This window comes from Aquila chrysaetos (assembly GCF_900496995.4).
Source record: "Aquila chrysaetos chrysaetos chromosome W unlocalized genomic scaffold, bAquChr1.4 W_unloc_1, whole genome shotgun sequence".
Taxonomy (NCBI): domain Eukaryota; kingdom Metazoa; phylum Chordata; class Aves; order Accipitriformes; family Accipitridae; genus Aquila; species Aquila chrysaetos.
Genome location: NW_024470321.1, coordinates 214,887 through 231,059, shown reverse-complemented (window position 1 = coordinate 231,059; position 16,173 = coordinate 214,887). Strand labels below are relative to the sequence as shown.

Here is a 16,173-nt window from a genome sequence, read left to right as displayed (position 1 = left end):
AGAAGTGATCACGGACTGGCCAGAAGGCAAAGATTTTGGAATGTCGCCAGAGGAGGAGGTGGCACGTGCTGAAGAAGCCCCGCTGTATAATTAACTGCCAGAAAATGAGGCACTATGCCCTGTTCGCTGACGGATCCTGTCGCATTGTGGGAAAGCATCGGAGGTGGAATGCTGCTGTATGGAGTCCTACACGACAAGTTGCAGAAACTGCTGAAGAAGAAGGTGAATCAAGTCAGTTTGCAGAGGTGAAAGGCATCCAGCTAGCGTTAGACATTGCTGAAAGAGAAAAGTGGCCAGTGCTCTATCTCTATACTGACTCACGGATGGTGGCAAATGCCCTGTGGGGGTGGTTACAGCAATGGAAGCAGAGCAACTGGCAGCGCAGAGGTAAACCCACCTGGGCTGCCGCACTGTGGCAAGATATTGCGTCCCGGCTAGAGAATCTGGTTGTAAAAGTACGTCACGTAGATGCTCACGTACCCAAGAGTTGGGCCACTGAAGAACATCAAAATAACCAACAGGTGGATCAGGCTGCCAAGATTGAAGCGGCTCAGGTGGACCTGGACTGGCAACATAAGGGTGAGCTAGTTATGGCTCTGTGGGCCCATGATGCTTCCAGGCCATCAGGGAAGAGATGCAACATATAGATGGGCTCGTGACCGAGGGGTGGACTTGACCATGGACACTATCGCACAGGTTATCCATGAATATGAAACGTGCTACAATTAAGCAAGCCAAGCGGCTAAAACCCCTGTCGTACGAAGGGCAATGGCTGAAATATAAACAGGGGGAGGCCTGGCAGATTGACTATATCACACTCCCACAAACTCGCCAAGGCAAGCACTATGTGCTCACAATGGTGGAAGCAACCACCGGGTGGCTGGAAACATATTCTGTACCCCATGCCACTGCCCGGAACACTATCCTGGGCCTTGAAAAGCAGGTCGTGTGGCAACATGGCACCCCAGAAAGAAATGAGTCAGACAACGGGACTCATTTCCGAAACAACCTCATAGACACCTGGGCCAAAGAGCATGGCATTGAGTGGGTGTATCACATCCCCTATCATGCACCAGCCTCTGGGAAAATTGAGCGATACAATGGACTGTTAAAGACTACATTGAGAGCAATGGGGGGTGGAACCTTCAACCATTGGGATACACATTTAGCAAAAGCCACCTGGTTAGTCAACACCAGAGGATCTGCCAATCGGGGTGGCCCTGCCCAGTCAGAATTTTTACGTACTGTAGAAGGGGATAAAGTCCCTGTAGCGCACATAAAAAATATGTTAGGGAAGACAGTCTGGGTTACTCCTGCCTCAGGCAAAGGTAAACCCATTTGTGGGATTGCTTTTGCTCAAGGGCCTGGGTGCACTTGGTGGGTGATGCGAAAAGATGGGGAAGTCCGATGCGTGCCTCAAGGGGATTTGATTTTAGGTGAGAATAGCCAGAATTAAACTGTATGATATTAGTTGCTATGTAACCCTGCTACTGTATGTTATCATTACTATAATTGTTATATGCTATATCCATGGTACTACAGTAAGAACCACTTAGATCAAGCAAGAAAGAACTGTGATAAAACTGAGCGAAGTGCAGTAGTGATGGAACCAGAACTGACTCCAGCATGCAACAGTCCAACGGTGCACACCATGCTCCTGCTGCTTCCAATGTCACCTGCTCGTCACACCGCACTGAAGCCCTATCCTGCTCTGCAGACTGAGAGGACTTTGCACCATCCCTCCTGCCCAGAAAAGCTGGTATGACAGATGGAGCCCAGAGTCGGGAACTAAATGAACAATCATTTCAAACATTGAAATCAACAATCATTTAATGGACATAACCCATAAACTAAAGGAATGATATCTCTGTGTGTGTATACATATATATACATATCATTGTTCATATGTCTCAAAGGGATGGAAAAGGTGATGATGATTGACCAGGATGTAACTAAAGGTATGGGAACTGAGCATGACGTCAATGGTATAGAATAAGGGGTGGATACTGTCCTAGTTTCAGCTGGGATAGAGTTAACTGTCTTCCTAGTAGCTGGTACGGTGCTATGTTTTGAGTTCAGTATGTGAAGAATGTTGATAACACTGATGTTTTCAGTTGTTGCTAAGTAGTGTTTAGACTAATGTCAAGGATTTTTCAGCTTCTCATGCCCAGCCAGCGAGAAAGCTGGAGGGGCACAAGAAGTTGGCACAGGACACAGCCAGGGCAGCTGACCCAAAGTGGCCAACGGAGTATTCCATACCATGTGACGTCCCATCTAGTATAGGAACTGGGCAGTGGGGGCGGGGGATCGCCGCTCGGGGGACTAAACTGGGTGTTGGTCGTCGGGTGGTGAGCAATTGCACTGCGCATCATTTGTACATTCCAATCCTTTCATTATTGCTGTTGTCGTTTTATTAGTGTTATCATTATCATTATTAGTTTCTTCTTTTCTGTTCTATTAAACCGTTCTTATCTCAACCCGCGGGTTTTGCTTCTTTTTCCCGATTTTCTCCCCCATCCCACTGGGTGGGGGGGGGAGCGAGTGAGCGGCTGCGTGGTGCTTAGTTGCTGGCTGGGGTTAAACCACGACAGTCCATTCCAGGTAAGGAAGAAAACTTCATACACTCTCCCTCCTGCAGCTCACCTGCATTTGTTGCCATGATGCATACGCAAAGATCTCCACCTATGAGCACCTCCAAAACCTGTCAGATGCACCTACTGGCTGCCAATTTGCATACTTGCTGTTCAACCCTACCTCTTGGTAAAAGAAAACATTCACACTCAGATGTCAACTAGATTTGACAAGATGTCATACTGTTGCTACAACAATTAAAAATTTCTCCACTCAAAAGCACAGAGCACACTTGCTTCTATTTACAGAATTTGCAGATGGATGAATGCATGATGCAACAGTTGCTCTATATCAATTTACACCACCTGGAGAAACTATGGGTATTTAAAACACAATATAGAACGTAAGGATAAGCTCTCAATCACCATCAAATGAACTAATTTGTGTTGCACAAATGATCAACACTGAGGATAACTTGTTTAAAATTAAATAAACCAAGCCATTTACTTACCATTGGCAGCCTGGATTGAAGCATCTGGAGATCTTCATAACCATAAATCTGCTTGAAGACAGATAAAAATAAAACATCATGATAACACTTTTCTCTGACGCTGACCAATTTGGGGCTTTAAACAGAGTTTGACCTAGGTCCAGTCTATTTTAAAGGTGTACAGCTACACGTCGCATTGTGCTATCATGGCACACTGTAGCATTTTAAGACTAGTAGAGCTAAGCTTAAAATGGCTTGTCACTCCGATGTTGTTTCATGGTGACAGCAGTCCTCTGAGGAGAGTATTACTGTCCCATCTTCAATACTGTTTTCACAGATGCATCATTCATCAACTTGTGAAAAATCTACAGGGCATTCAGATTTGAGAGTAAGAACAACAGTCGCCTTTGCTTTAATCATTACTTCTGAGAATAGCAGGATTTAAGATTCAATGACTAGACCACAAAGCAAGCTATGGTATCCCCTCACATTCAGTGTGATACAGAAAAATGATTAGAATAAAGTTTCTGATTCAAAAAACAGATAACCAAAAATATGTTGATCCTGGTCAGACATCAAAAAGCTATGTGCAATCTTTCAAAGTATGACAGACAGGACACATGGCACATTTCAACCATTACTATAGTAAATCTATTCCAGTAACACAAACCTGAATGAGTCTAATTTTACTCAAAGGGCCTAAAACCTGATACCACTGAAAACCATAGCAACACGCACGTTTAGCTTCAACAGCAGCCACATCAGGTCTGTACCAACAGTTCTGCAGTTTACTATCAACAGTAAACCCTCACTGAATACATTTCACATATTCTTCAGCATTTGGAACAAGAATTCCAGGTGCAACATGTGCCAGCAGAAATGCCTTGGCATAGACAGCAGCAGGTCTGGAGGGCCCACTTGCACCAAGGGTTAAGCAATCAAGGACGGGAACAATTAAATTGCTTACTGGGTAGGCAGGCAGAAGTCCTCCAGGTCCCACAATATACTGGTTATGCAACAAGGGCGGTACACCTTGGGGCAGGTTTGGGGGAGCTTTGCCTGTAGAATCAAAATACAGACACTTTAACAAGCCTTTAGAAAAGAAAAGGCTTCAGCATTGAGACAAGATAGCTCACAAGCCCTGGCGGCTGCACTGTCATAGCTTGTAAAGAGCAGATCTACGCAGAAGAATTTTGTACTGGTTGATGAAAATGCTCAAAATAGCCTGAAGAGTTTAACCACGCCTCAAGGAAGGGAAAGCACAGGCTGCTTAAGACTGAAAACAGTCCCATCAGAGAACAGTCTGATTTTGTCATTTACTTTGTCCAAGAGGATTACAAGAATTACAGGAACTTCTCCTTTCCTCAGTCCTCTCCTGAAGGCAAAATTCAGGCATTGTTCTCAATCTAAGAGAGCAAATTCTCTCCTTTCATTTTCTGCTCTGTCAACACATTCCCCTTTATCACCAGCAATAGACTGGAAAACATGAAATGTTGCCAGCATACTTTTTGCGGGTGACTTATTGCAGCTGGGAATAGCAAAGAGAAGAAGATTGAAACAGTTTCAGTTGCCTCCATGAAGCAGTGCTAGGAAGCAGAAGAACAAAAAAATGCACTTTGGCCAGTCATCAGACACTTCATTTACAAGGTATTGGAACGAGAAATGAGAAATCCTTCTGTAAGTAAGTTTGATCTTAATATTTAAATCATTCACTTCCCTCCATAGGATTTCCTTTTAGCAGTTCAGGTTGATTAGAGAAGCAAGAGAGAATTTAGCATTGCTTCCACTTCAGTGCAAGAAGCCTCCCCACCTTCTCTGTGAACCCTTTTTCTGAAGTGCTATTTGCTGTGGAATGACCCAGACATCAGACACTTTTTTCCTTTCTGTAGATGTGGCAGTGGGGATGTGGCATATGATAATGAGGACACTGCACTATATTTTGATACTGCCAAATGGATTCAAGTCACAGACAAGACTGAAATTAAAGCTAATGTGAACTCACAGCCAAGAGCTGATCACAACCTGGAATACAAACTGGGCGAATCTCCTAGCCCAAAACTTCCAAAGTCAGAACTGCTCTGGCGTCTATTTATAAAGCTCTTTGGGGATGGAATGTGCTATATAAATGCCACATAACACCCTAACAAATATTTCAAATACACAAAACCAGACAACTTTATTTTATAAGCCAGCAAATAAAGCATGCCGAAAAGGCTAGTCAAGAGTGTGGATTTCTTAGCACAGTTATGGCTGGTGAGATGCTCAACTGACATCCCTGCTGACTGAAGTCCTCTGTCTATCCATGTGATCTGTTAATATTGCAAACCTGAAGACACTAAGGGAGCCGCCCGTGTGGTAGCAGCTGGTATAGACACACTGGTAACGCCCAGGCCAAGGCTGTTTGTAGTGTTCATACTGCTTGCCATGCTGACAACTGAAGAGGTGGTGCTAGTAGCTGAGCTTGAAACAGTTGAAAAGGTTGTTGAGGGCTGGAGTGAAGTTGTGTTCTCAACACTAGTGTGCTAGAAAGGAGACAAAAACAATGAGGATCACAGAGCAAATAAACCACAGTGGAAGATGCTGGGGGGGGGGAACCAAACCAAAACCGACAATCTTTTAAGTAACAGCAGCACATGCAAAAGAAAAAGATACGCATTATCTATGTACCAAGCAAGCAACTAAATTGCATGCTTGTGATTTTTAAGTATTCAAAGAAAATTATTATGAGAGTTAAATTCAAACCGCTATATCATCACAAAATTAAACCACAGTAACTCAAATGTCACTCCATTGCATTATTTCTTGCCCTTTGCTTGTATACTCTTTTAAGCTAGTACTTGTTATGTTAAAATAAACTCCTATATTCTTCCAAAAGACGGTATTTGTTTTCAAAATACAGAACACTGCTATCGTGATTTCCTCAATGCACTTGTGGAATTTAAAAGATTAAAACTGCAGTGCCCCACAACAGAGTCAATGTGGTAAACTGAAACACAGACCAGATGTATTACAGGAACACGTGAGGATAAAGGAGTTCCTGGTTTGAATCCAGCACAATACAGTGCCTTAGCTGTAAGCCGATCACACTTGCAAAACAGTGTCATCAACACACAGAAGCCAAAACAACTCTGACAACAGAAAAGAAGGACATTTGGATAAGTGTGAATTTTTAAGTTACATATTCAGTAGGAATGGAGCATTTCAAACCAAAATACAGGCATAAAGCAAAGCAGTAACCTATCTGCACACCGCAACTGGGATTGTACAGAAGTACCCCATCACAGAACAAGGCAGTGTCTCTCTGACTTTTGTTTGTGCAACCCTCATCTAGAGCACTGTGTTCACTACCATTTGCCTTGTTCTCTCAAATGCATTAAATACACAGGTGACAACAATGCCACATGGTAAACTCTAAAATCATCTGTCATGAGGCATTTGTCATGACATGTATCATTCCATCACCTGCATTTTGCCAGCTAACCTCTCCAGTGGAGACTGCTAACAGTCCACATTTTGGAGAAGTTTCAGACAGCCACTTCTAAAGATTTTTTTTTTTTTAAATACATTTGTTACAAGAAGTTCTTTCTTTATTCTATCCCCCCTTGCTGGCATGAAAATTTCCTCTACGGTTGTGTGACTGGCAAGTCTCTGTAATAGCTGTTCCTGATCTAGTACAAATCACAAGTGGTAAAGACTTTTTTTACCACTAGAGGGGCTGGCAGTCCTTCTTCCCTGAGATAAGGCTCTTGTTTCAGTTCTTAGTGTACTGGGACACAATGAACTTTAAGAGAGGGTCTTAATCATCAGATAAACTGACTATATGCCAAACATCTGTTGAAATGCAAATAGGACTTACTGCATGTGATGTGCTTGAAGACAACACTGAGGCAGGGGAGAGGCTGCTCTGATGATTGGAAAGGGAGCTAGAAAAAAATTGCAAAGAATTAATAAAATTAATTTTTCCTAGAACATTTTTTAACACATATATATGTATATACACAAACACAGAGTAAGCAGTAGGATATTAAAGAATAAAAATTGTAGGTATGAGTATACACATACACAGTAGGATACTGAAGAAAAAATTGTCGGGGGGGCGTATATATACACATATATATGTGTGTGTATATACACACACACCCCTACAGACATTTTTTCCTTTACCTAATATCCTACTACTGTTTAATGAAAAAAAATTGAAGTACAGAGACAACTATTACTAACAAGAAACATCTAAAACACCATTCATTTGTATTTATCAATTTACTCTATTTTTAGAAAAACAATAGTTGCTTCAGGAATTACGTAGCAATGACTCCAAGACACATAAAGTCCAAAACCAGAAGGTTCACACAACACATGGTTCGCTTCTCATTCCTTCCCTGAGCAACTGCTGCTGCCTGCCACAGGGCACAGATATTAATTAGGTGAGGCAGTGCTTTGGTTTGACTCACTATGGTATTTCTCGCATAACCTGCATAACATTAGTTCAACCAATTAGAACTGCAGGGTATTTGCCCCATAACTCTGCCAAAAGCCCCAACACACTCTCAAAAGACAGGGCTCAAAAAAAACAGCAAATGAAGAGCATCTGTGAAAGCCCAAAAATTAGACATACTACTACAGAATCTGGCAATTTAATCAAGGCTGGTTCATACCGCTACGCCCCACCAAAAATAATTTCCTCTTTGAAAAGATGAATCAGAACTATCAGTTCAGTTTTATACATACACTGTAAAATATGAAAATAAAGAATCCCTTGATGAAACATCTGCAGATAACTCCATTTTAGGAAGCAACTCTGCTTTAGCACCACCTTTTTTCCCTAGCTGACCAGGCCTGTGAACTTTTGGCAGTAACAGCAGCACTGACATTCATCTGTAATCCAAAGATCTTTAAATGTCTCCCTGAAAGGTGACTGAAACTGGTTCTTAAACATTTACACTGACTAAAGTTATACCTTACATTCGAGGTCAAGAACATAACTTACAGTACAGCATGGAATAAACAAAATGAACACTGAACAAAGGCAAACAAAACAAAGCATAAAAAAATATGTATGGTTTGGTGCTCAAAAAGCCCCTCCTCATGTGAAATCAGAAGCAAGGGAGATCCTAACCATAACAAATATTTTAGTGTTCTCTATGGAAATAGCCACAAGAAAATACAGCAGTTTTCATAACAAAGCTGCAGGCTAAATTATATGCCCTAATTTAAGGGCAAACACTTCTGGCAGCTCTTCGAGGTGTGGGACCAGAATAAAACTTGGCAGTTTCATAGATTAATTTTACTTCGACTCTTTAAAGCTGTTCCCTGTCTGCAGGAATTACAATGACACCACTTCAGGCAGCAAGGAAAGAAATGGTTCAGTCCAACATATGGTTTTAAACCACTCCCTCGCCTACTCTCCCTGGCTCTTCTAATAAGCCTTAATTGACCATCTGACCTACGGTAGAGACGCAGACAAGAGCCACCAGCACAATCAAGTCAGACATGCCTAGAATTCAGGAATCATCTTTTCATGGTGCTTGGTATCTGTCCAACAGCATCAATCCTCCAACTAAAATTTTTACCAGTGTACACAGCTTTTCAACAAACAAATGTGGGGAGAAGATGTTTCTAATGTGAATGGAGTAATTCTTGTTATTTGACACATTTACCATTTTATTCAACAGAAAACACTAGTGTATTAAAAGAGAATCAACCGTGTCCTAGCTGTGAAACAGAAAAAAACCCCTGTGATAGCCCATCAAATTAGTTTCTTATATTAACAAATACAGTACAAAGGTGAGTATTAAAATATAACTCAACCAGTAATAGCCTCAGATGTCACCTGCCTGAGGATGAAGCTCAAGTAACAGGCACTGAAAAATCAGACAGATAGTGCAAATGAGCTAAGCTGTGCTAAATGCACTTCCAGGAACACCAATCTGATATTTCAAAGTGTCTTAAGGAAATGTCTTAGAAAAAGAAAAAACACGCACTGTCCCTGTGGAATTATTTCTGGTTTTTAATTTTAAGAAATACAAATATAAATGAAACTACAATATTTCAAAATTAGCCAGGAAGTAAACTGTTAAGGAATGATTTCAAACATATGACACTAAACAAACAGCAGGCACTGTGGACAAAGTAGGGAAAACAAAGTGGGGGAATCAATTTAGCTGGCATGATTGAAGCAAGAGCCACTTGAAACACAAAGTTGTTTATATACCATGAAAACTTGAGGACAGCAACTGCTCCATCATTAAGAGGCAGCCCAGAGCTCATACTTTGCAACCAGAAACATTCTGGTTTCTTCTGAATCTCTCCCCTAATTCCAGTTAATGTCAGAAAAGGGGACCCTGGTGTCTGACAGCCCCATACACAATCACCCTCATGTTTGCCCTTTCCCCAAAATTGAACCCCTTTCAGTTTATCACAACTCCTACTGTACCTGCTTAACTGGGAAAGTGAGCTGCTGGCCAAATCACTGGACTGAGGCAAGCTGGGCAACGTTGCTGTGTGCTGCGATGCTGAAGGCAGAAGTGAAGCAGTGGTGGATACCACGCTAGGCAGAGAACCAGCAGAAGGTAGTGAGGGAGAAGGCTCTGCCTTGGGCGCTGGAACTGATGAAGTAGCTGCAACGAGTTAAAAAGAGGCATTCAAAGACAAATTCCAGCATACCTGACATCCCAGCCTGGATCCAGGAACACAACAGTATTCTCCCCTTGGTTTACAAAAACCTGACCATTAAGGACCAGTAACAGTATCAAGCAATCTGGCTATTAATGAAAATTCAAACAGCAACAGAACTATAATTTTTTCCCTTTAAGTTCTTCACCTATAATAGATTTATAATTTTCACTGCTACACATGTAGTAAACTACAGTCTTCTGCACTTCACCTCCCACTATCTGGATTACTAACTTTTGCTCGCAAGTCAATCCTCATTTTAAAATTCCTTGCATTTGGTTCTGCAAACAAAAGTCATTTGTGCTTTTCAAGGCACTATACAAATCTGCTTTTACCTACAGCTCTGCTGCTTCATTCCAACCTACATGGCACCTTTGATATTTGAGACTTGGATCGCTGGAGTACAAGGGCACATACAACTTACCAGTTTGGAGAACTGAGTCAAATGTGTAATGCAGTAGAATAAAAGAAGCTACAATAAAAGGCCACAATTGAGCACAGCATTAAGCACTTTTAATGGCTAAAGAGTTGTCAAATATTGTCTTATTTTATTTGACCTAGATAACAATAAGCGTTTAGCATTAAAATTACTTTTTAGGCTATACAGAGTAGAACTTGTTTACCACGGATGTGCCTTTCCAAAGGATCACTATACTGTAATAAGACATTGAACAACTCTACTGCCCAACATAATACCCAGCTGTTTCTACACTTATCTCTTGTCCTCTGAAGATAATACACAGAATTAGAGGCACTCACCCACCAATAAAACTCAGAAAGTGTTGAGCCCTGCCTTCTGCTGGGCCATGCTTCTATACCACACCAGAGACCACTACCCAGTGGATCATCACTAACTTGCAATGCACGTGAAGACAGTCTTAGAATGTTCACCAAACAAGTCAAATATACGCTTGGAAGTTACGCATCACAGTTTGTTCATGTTATTGGTTTGGTTTCCTCACTAAATGACCCAAGTCAGGTTGCTGGATTGGGTGCTACGCAAACAGAAATCAAGAGGTTTTGGCCTTGGCAATAAGTATGAGGGTAACTGACAACAGAGCAGGAAATTCAAGTGACAGACAGAAACATAGTTATGAAGGTGGCAACTATATCACCTGATACTTCCTGGCAAGATACATATACAAATAAGTAAATAACATTGACAACTCTCAATACATTTAGAACAGGGTTCCCTTCTTGAAGTAAAAGTAGATGTCCTCAATACAAGGGACAGAATCACCATCTTCATTAAGACCCCTTATAGGATGCCTTGAACATGATGTGCAAGACAAAGAAAACCAGGAGACAAATAGGATAGTCAGAATTATAACACACCAGCCATGCTTTGAACTAAGGGTTTAGGAAGCATGAGATCTGGATATTAAAGGACAGCAGCAAAGATGAGAGATGAACAACTAAGAATATTATCGGCACATACAGAAGGGAAAAGGTCAGTACTTTCAAATGTTAAGAAGAAGAGAGAATTTCAAAATAGTTTGGATGCATGAAATAGATACATGGAAGACAACTGATTCCAGTTTATGTGCTTGAGATACAGAAAAAACCAAAAGTGTTCTCAAAAGAGAACTGGCATTGAAAAAGGGACTAATAAAGCCATTACAGAATAATTACAAAAATATTAGGAATTCTCAGATCTTTGTTTTCCATAGCAAAAAGACAAGTCCTGTAGTGAATTTCATAAATTGTTTATTAATTCTGTACACAAGGGTAATAAAGTTTTCCACTTGAAAAGTTTTTTTTATATATAGCAATCTTTTAAGTGGTAACTCTTTGGGCATATACACTCCTCCTGCTCATTTAAATTGAACCTGGCACTAACAAAACACTGTTTACAGGTCTCAATACTCAACTTCTTTCTACTCAGAAGTATAAAAAAAAAAAAAAAAAAAAGGCTTGTCCACTAACGACCTACCTGAAGAGATGTTTAAGAGGAGGACAGACCTAAAATTGAAGTGTTGGAATTCCAAAAGATGTTAATTCACACTGCTGCCCTTGAAAACTTCCACAGAGCAGCACATAAAAGTCAGAAGAGTGAATACTATAATTATTTTAACTCCAGGAAGAGAGCTGTAGGGGTGCTACAAGTAAAATACCATGTTAGAAATAGTCTAAGATGAAGATAACAGTTAACGCCTGTATCAGAGCCAGTACTGTTATTGTTACTCCGCTGCAAGGCAGCAAGCTACCCGGCAGAGGGAGCATGTTAGTCACCCTTATTCCCCATAGGCTTGTAACAGGGCATAAGTAGCACTATACCCAGTGAGAGGTGCATTCAAACAATGTGACTTTGTTTCATTACAGCTAAATGCTATTCGCAGCTTCCCAACTGAGAATTGGAAGAATTGCTAAGAAATTTGATAATAACTTTTAATTTTATATTAATTTACTTTAATTTTATATTAATTTTTGGCAGATAAATTAAAAAGAAAAAGCAGCAGCAAAGCAGCTTCTCTAATTCTAAGACTGCTTAGGTTTGTAGATTTAATAGGGCTGCTTTCATATTTCAGTTTTAGTCAAGAAGCAAGCAGTATATCCTATGCAAGTACAAAATAAACTCAAATGGGTCAGCTAAAAATTAGCCAGTGAAAACAATATAAAACCTTAAACCAGATGTCACTGGAACAGTTGTGCGCACGCAGCAAGTAGTAAGGAAAGATCAGAAAGTCCTGTGCACAACCAAGCTTTGTAAACTTACTGTCAAGAGTTGCCTGTGTTCTAACACCGCTGTGCCCGTTCTGTAAACAAAGGAGAAATGAATAAATCATCTTAGAGGTATATTAAATTTTCAGACTGAATCACACATTGAACATGCTTCATGCAAAATTCTATATTCATTCTAAACTGAAAGACAAAAAAGGCAGGAAATTAACTTTTTACTGCCTTTAACAAAACCACATAATAAAGTTGTCTCAAGTGCAATGTCCCCTGAACATACAGAACCCCATGTACTGCCCATACTACACCCATCAGCAGGAGACCTTCCCATGTACTGTATATAACATAAACTTCAGGTTCACACCAATAGGAAAGAATGAATTGCATTAACATATAGGAAATGGTTGTGCTTTTGATCTAATGCAACTCTCAATTTTAACTATCCAAGTTACACAGAGATGGCAATTTTTTTCCATTGAAAGATAAGACTTGAGAAAGCACCAGTTGTTTTTTGGATAACACGGGAGTAAAGAAGTAGATAGTCTACGCTTGATCCTCACCAGTACATATGAGCTAGTGCAGAAGATAAGTGTGACTGAGCCATTACATAACAAAGGCCAGAAGTAAATAAACTTACAAACTCTCACAAGTTCCTTAAACATCTAATAAATTAAGTTCTCTTAAAACAAACCTACATTTCATACACAGACAGTAGGTGCTTTTGAATATCTCCCAAGAGAGATCCTCTCTGTCCTAGATTAGACGTCTCCCTATGCTTTTTAAAATAAAACATGAAACTAATTCCCACTGCTGTTTAAATCCAACAAAAGAGTAATGCTGGAGGGGTCACAAACAGTTTGGGATCCATTTGCTAGGTGCCATATAAATTTAATAAATAATATACCTTTGGATAGAAACTGTCAGGTTATGGCAAAATACCACGACTAATATTTACACACGGAGATAGTTCCTTTTTTAAAAGCTAAGCTTCAGGGAAGGAAACTCAACTAGAATGTTAAGTGTTGCTAAGAAAAAAGGTCAAACAGCAATTTAAGATGTCAAAACCCATACAATCAGAGGCTCTTATATCCCAAATACAAAAAATGGCTACACAATAGGAAAAGAAAAAACAAATAACAGAGTGAACTTGGGAATCAAAAATACCACTTGGCTTGGTTAAAATATTAACATAGCAGGGTAATACAAGTCTAACATGGATAAGAATATTTCACCTTTTTCAAGGTCTTATTTCTGAAATTCACTCACCGTAACTGCAACAGGGGTTGATTCAGATGGAGCCATGGAGCTTTGGTACGTTATCCTACTATGCACAGAAGTCTGGTCATAGGAGGAAGTTGTTACTGGGCTAGTGCTCTGGGATGAGCAGGTCAGACTGGAAGAGGTGATGGCAGAGGTTGTGTAGGTGGACTCCTGTACTGTACTGGATATTGGCAAAGAGGTATTCAAAGGATCACTGGAAAAAGTAAAAAATTATTTATCATCTTGGTAAACGACATCTCAAACACCTTCATGAAAGTATCAGCTCCTATACAGTTATCTAGAACTACCTTAAACATGTAGTCAAATCTACATTATTTATACTAGAAAATCTAATAATAAAAAAAAATATATATAATTTTGCTTTGGTCCCCAGTAATCGCTGCTTCAAAACCATCAGCTGCACTAAGCACCATTCACCTTCCTCCTGCCAGCCCAACCAAAACAAGAGTTTACACACAAGCACTTTTCAGTCATGTTATTTCCACCTTCTCAAAGGATAAATTAATGATCATAATCTCTCTTTTTTAAACAACTAGATCCATAAAGTCTGGTATATGATGAGAAACACCCAGTCTCTTTTTACAATAGAATTCTAACATTATAGTAGCAGTCTAACAGAATGAACTATGCAAAGAGGAAAAAATACTTTAAAACATGCAGGAGTGTTTTACTTTCTAAACAGCTTAAATAATTTATAGAACTAGAAATGAATGTGAAAGTTCATTTTTACTAATATTTCTGAATTAACTTCAGGAAGCTTTTTACTGAAGCCAATTTTTGAATGAATAAGGAAGAAAAAAATGGGTTACTGGTATGTTGACATTTATCATTGGCTATTTTAGCATTTCAGTAAGAGCTTCAGCATACTGAAAAGCCTGGCTGCTTTTCTCATCCCATAGGAGCATCAGATCTGTAATCTGGCGCCAATCTACTGACACACATATATGGTACAAGGGTCATCTCTCCTGGATCAGAAGCAGAAAAATTCGGGTTGTGAGGAACAAACCCTCAAACAATTAAACATGAGAAAGCAATTCTATAAAGGGTAGCTTATTATAAGGTTATTTACATTCATGTCATCTCCAGCTTCACATCGACCCATCCAGGGAGATTTTGATTGTCATTAGAAAATAAATTTCTCCTTAAGATGCCATCCACAGAAAAACACTTAGCCTTACAAGTCATCATATTTCCCCCTCCCATTCATTACATGGTAACTGTGCCTTGATGTTTTTGGCACAAACTTGACCCCTTAAAGAAGACATGTAAGAATGCACAAGGGGAACTCACACGTACTTTCCAGACTTTGAGTACAAGCTATTGTTGGTCGCCTGGCTGGTATTCTCACTGCTTGAAGTTGATCCAAACTCTGGGAGTGCAGGCTCTGATCCAAACTCCAGAGCTCCAAACTGAACATTTAACCCTGTCACATCTGCTGATCCAGGCATCTCAACTGCAGAGGCAGGAATCTTAAAGGAGGGAAAAAGTGCCATAATTCCTTTGCATGCAGTATCTGTATTAAAGATATCAGTAACTGACACCCTCTCCTCCCTTAACTACAGGCTTCTTCAGTTACTGCCTCAGCCTTTGCTGTTAACTAGATCTGCAACTACCCCCCACTTTACATCACATAAATTAACTACATTCTTGTAACCTGGAATTAATTCATTGATTCTGTGCCCTGATCTGGAGCTGAAAGAGTAAGCCATACTATTCTACAATATCAAAGTGTCATCCGTGTCCATCCCCCTTCAGCCAACATTCATCTTGTGGTTACTAAGTCAATCCAAAATCACGCAGCAACAGTCATTTTCCACACAGAGCAATCAGATATGTGCTTGGAAAAGACAACATTACTGTATTTTGGACCTAAAAACTATCCAGCTTAGAATTTCCTGCTTTATAAACAAGAAATAGACCATGGTCTTTGCTCTCCTTCTCCCTAGCAACTTATACATAGAATAGAATCATAGAATCATTTAGGTTGGAAAAGACCTTTAAGATCATCGAATCCAACTGTAAACCTAAGACTACCAAGTCCACCACTAAACCATGCCCCCAAGCACCATGTCTACACGTCTTTTAAATACCTCCAGGGATGGTGACTCAACCACTTCCCTGGGCAGCCTGTTCCAATGCTTGACAACCCTTTCAGTGAAGAAATTTTTCCTAATATCCAGTCTAAACCTCCCCTGGCGCAACTTGAGGCCGTTTCCTCTCATCCTATCACCTGTAACTTGGGAAAAGACACTGACACCCACTTCGCTACAACCTCCTTTCAGGTAGCTGTAGAGAGCGATAAGGCCTCCCCTCAGCCTCCTTTTCTCCAGACTAAACAACCCCAGTTCCCTCAGCCGCTCCTCATAAGACTTGTGCTCTAGACCCTTCACCAGCTTCACCGCTCTTCTTTGGACACTGTCCTGGTTTCAGCTGGGATAGAGTTAATTTTCTTTCTAATACCTGATATAGGATGTCTTGGA

At 40.3% G+C, this 16,173-nt stretch overlaps 1 protein-coding gene and 1 non-coding gene across 2 annotated transcripts in view; both read right to left on the bottom strand.

Moving 5' to 3' along the window:
- Positions 1-16,173, bottom strand: part of LOC121232872 (ubiquitin-associated protein 2-like) — a 37,041-nt gene that overhangs the window by 20,099 nt on the left and 769 nt on the right. Inside the window, 8 exon segments of the mRNA XM_041121362.1 lie at positions 3,083-3,130; positions 4,029-4,120; positions 5,388-5,583; positions 6,918-6,984; positions 9,498-9,681; positions 12,453-12,492; positions 13,679-13,886; positions 14,984-15,162. Coding sequence (XP_040977296.1) covers positions 3,083-3,130; positions 4,029-4,120; positions 5,388-5,583; positions 6,918-6,984; positions 9,498-9,681; positions 12,453-12,492; positions 13,679-13,886; positions 14,984-15,141 — 993 coding nt within the window. The 5' untranslated portion in view covers positions 15,142-15,162.
- LOC121232915 lies at positions 15,478-15,562 on the bottom strand. Its single transcript, XR_005931763.1, has one exon. It is a non-coding gene; the product is annotated as a small nucleolar RNA SNORD121A (small nucleolar RNA).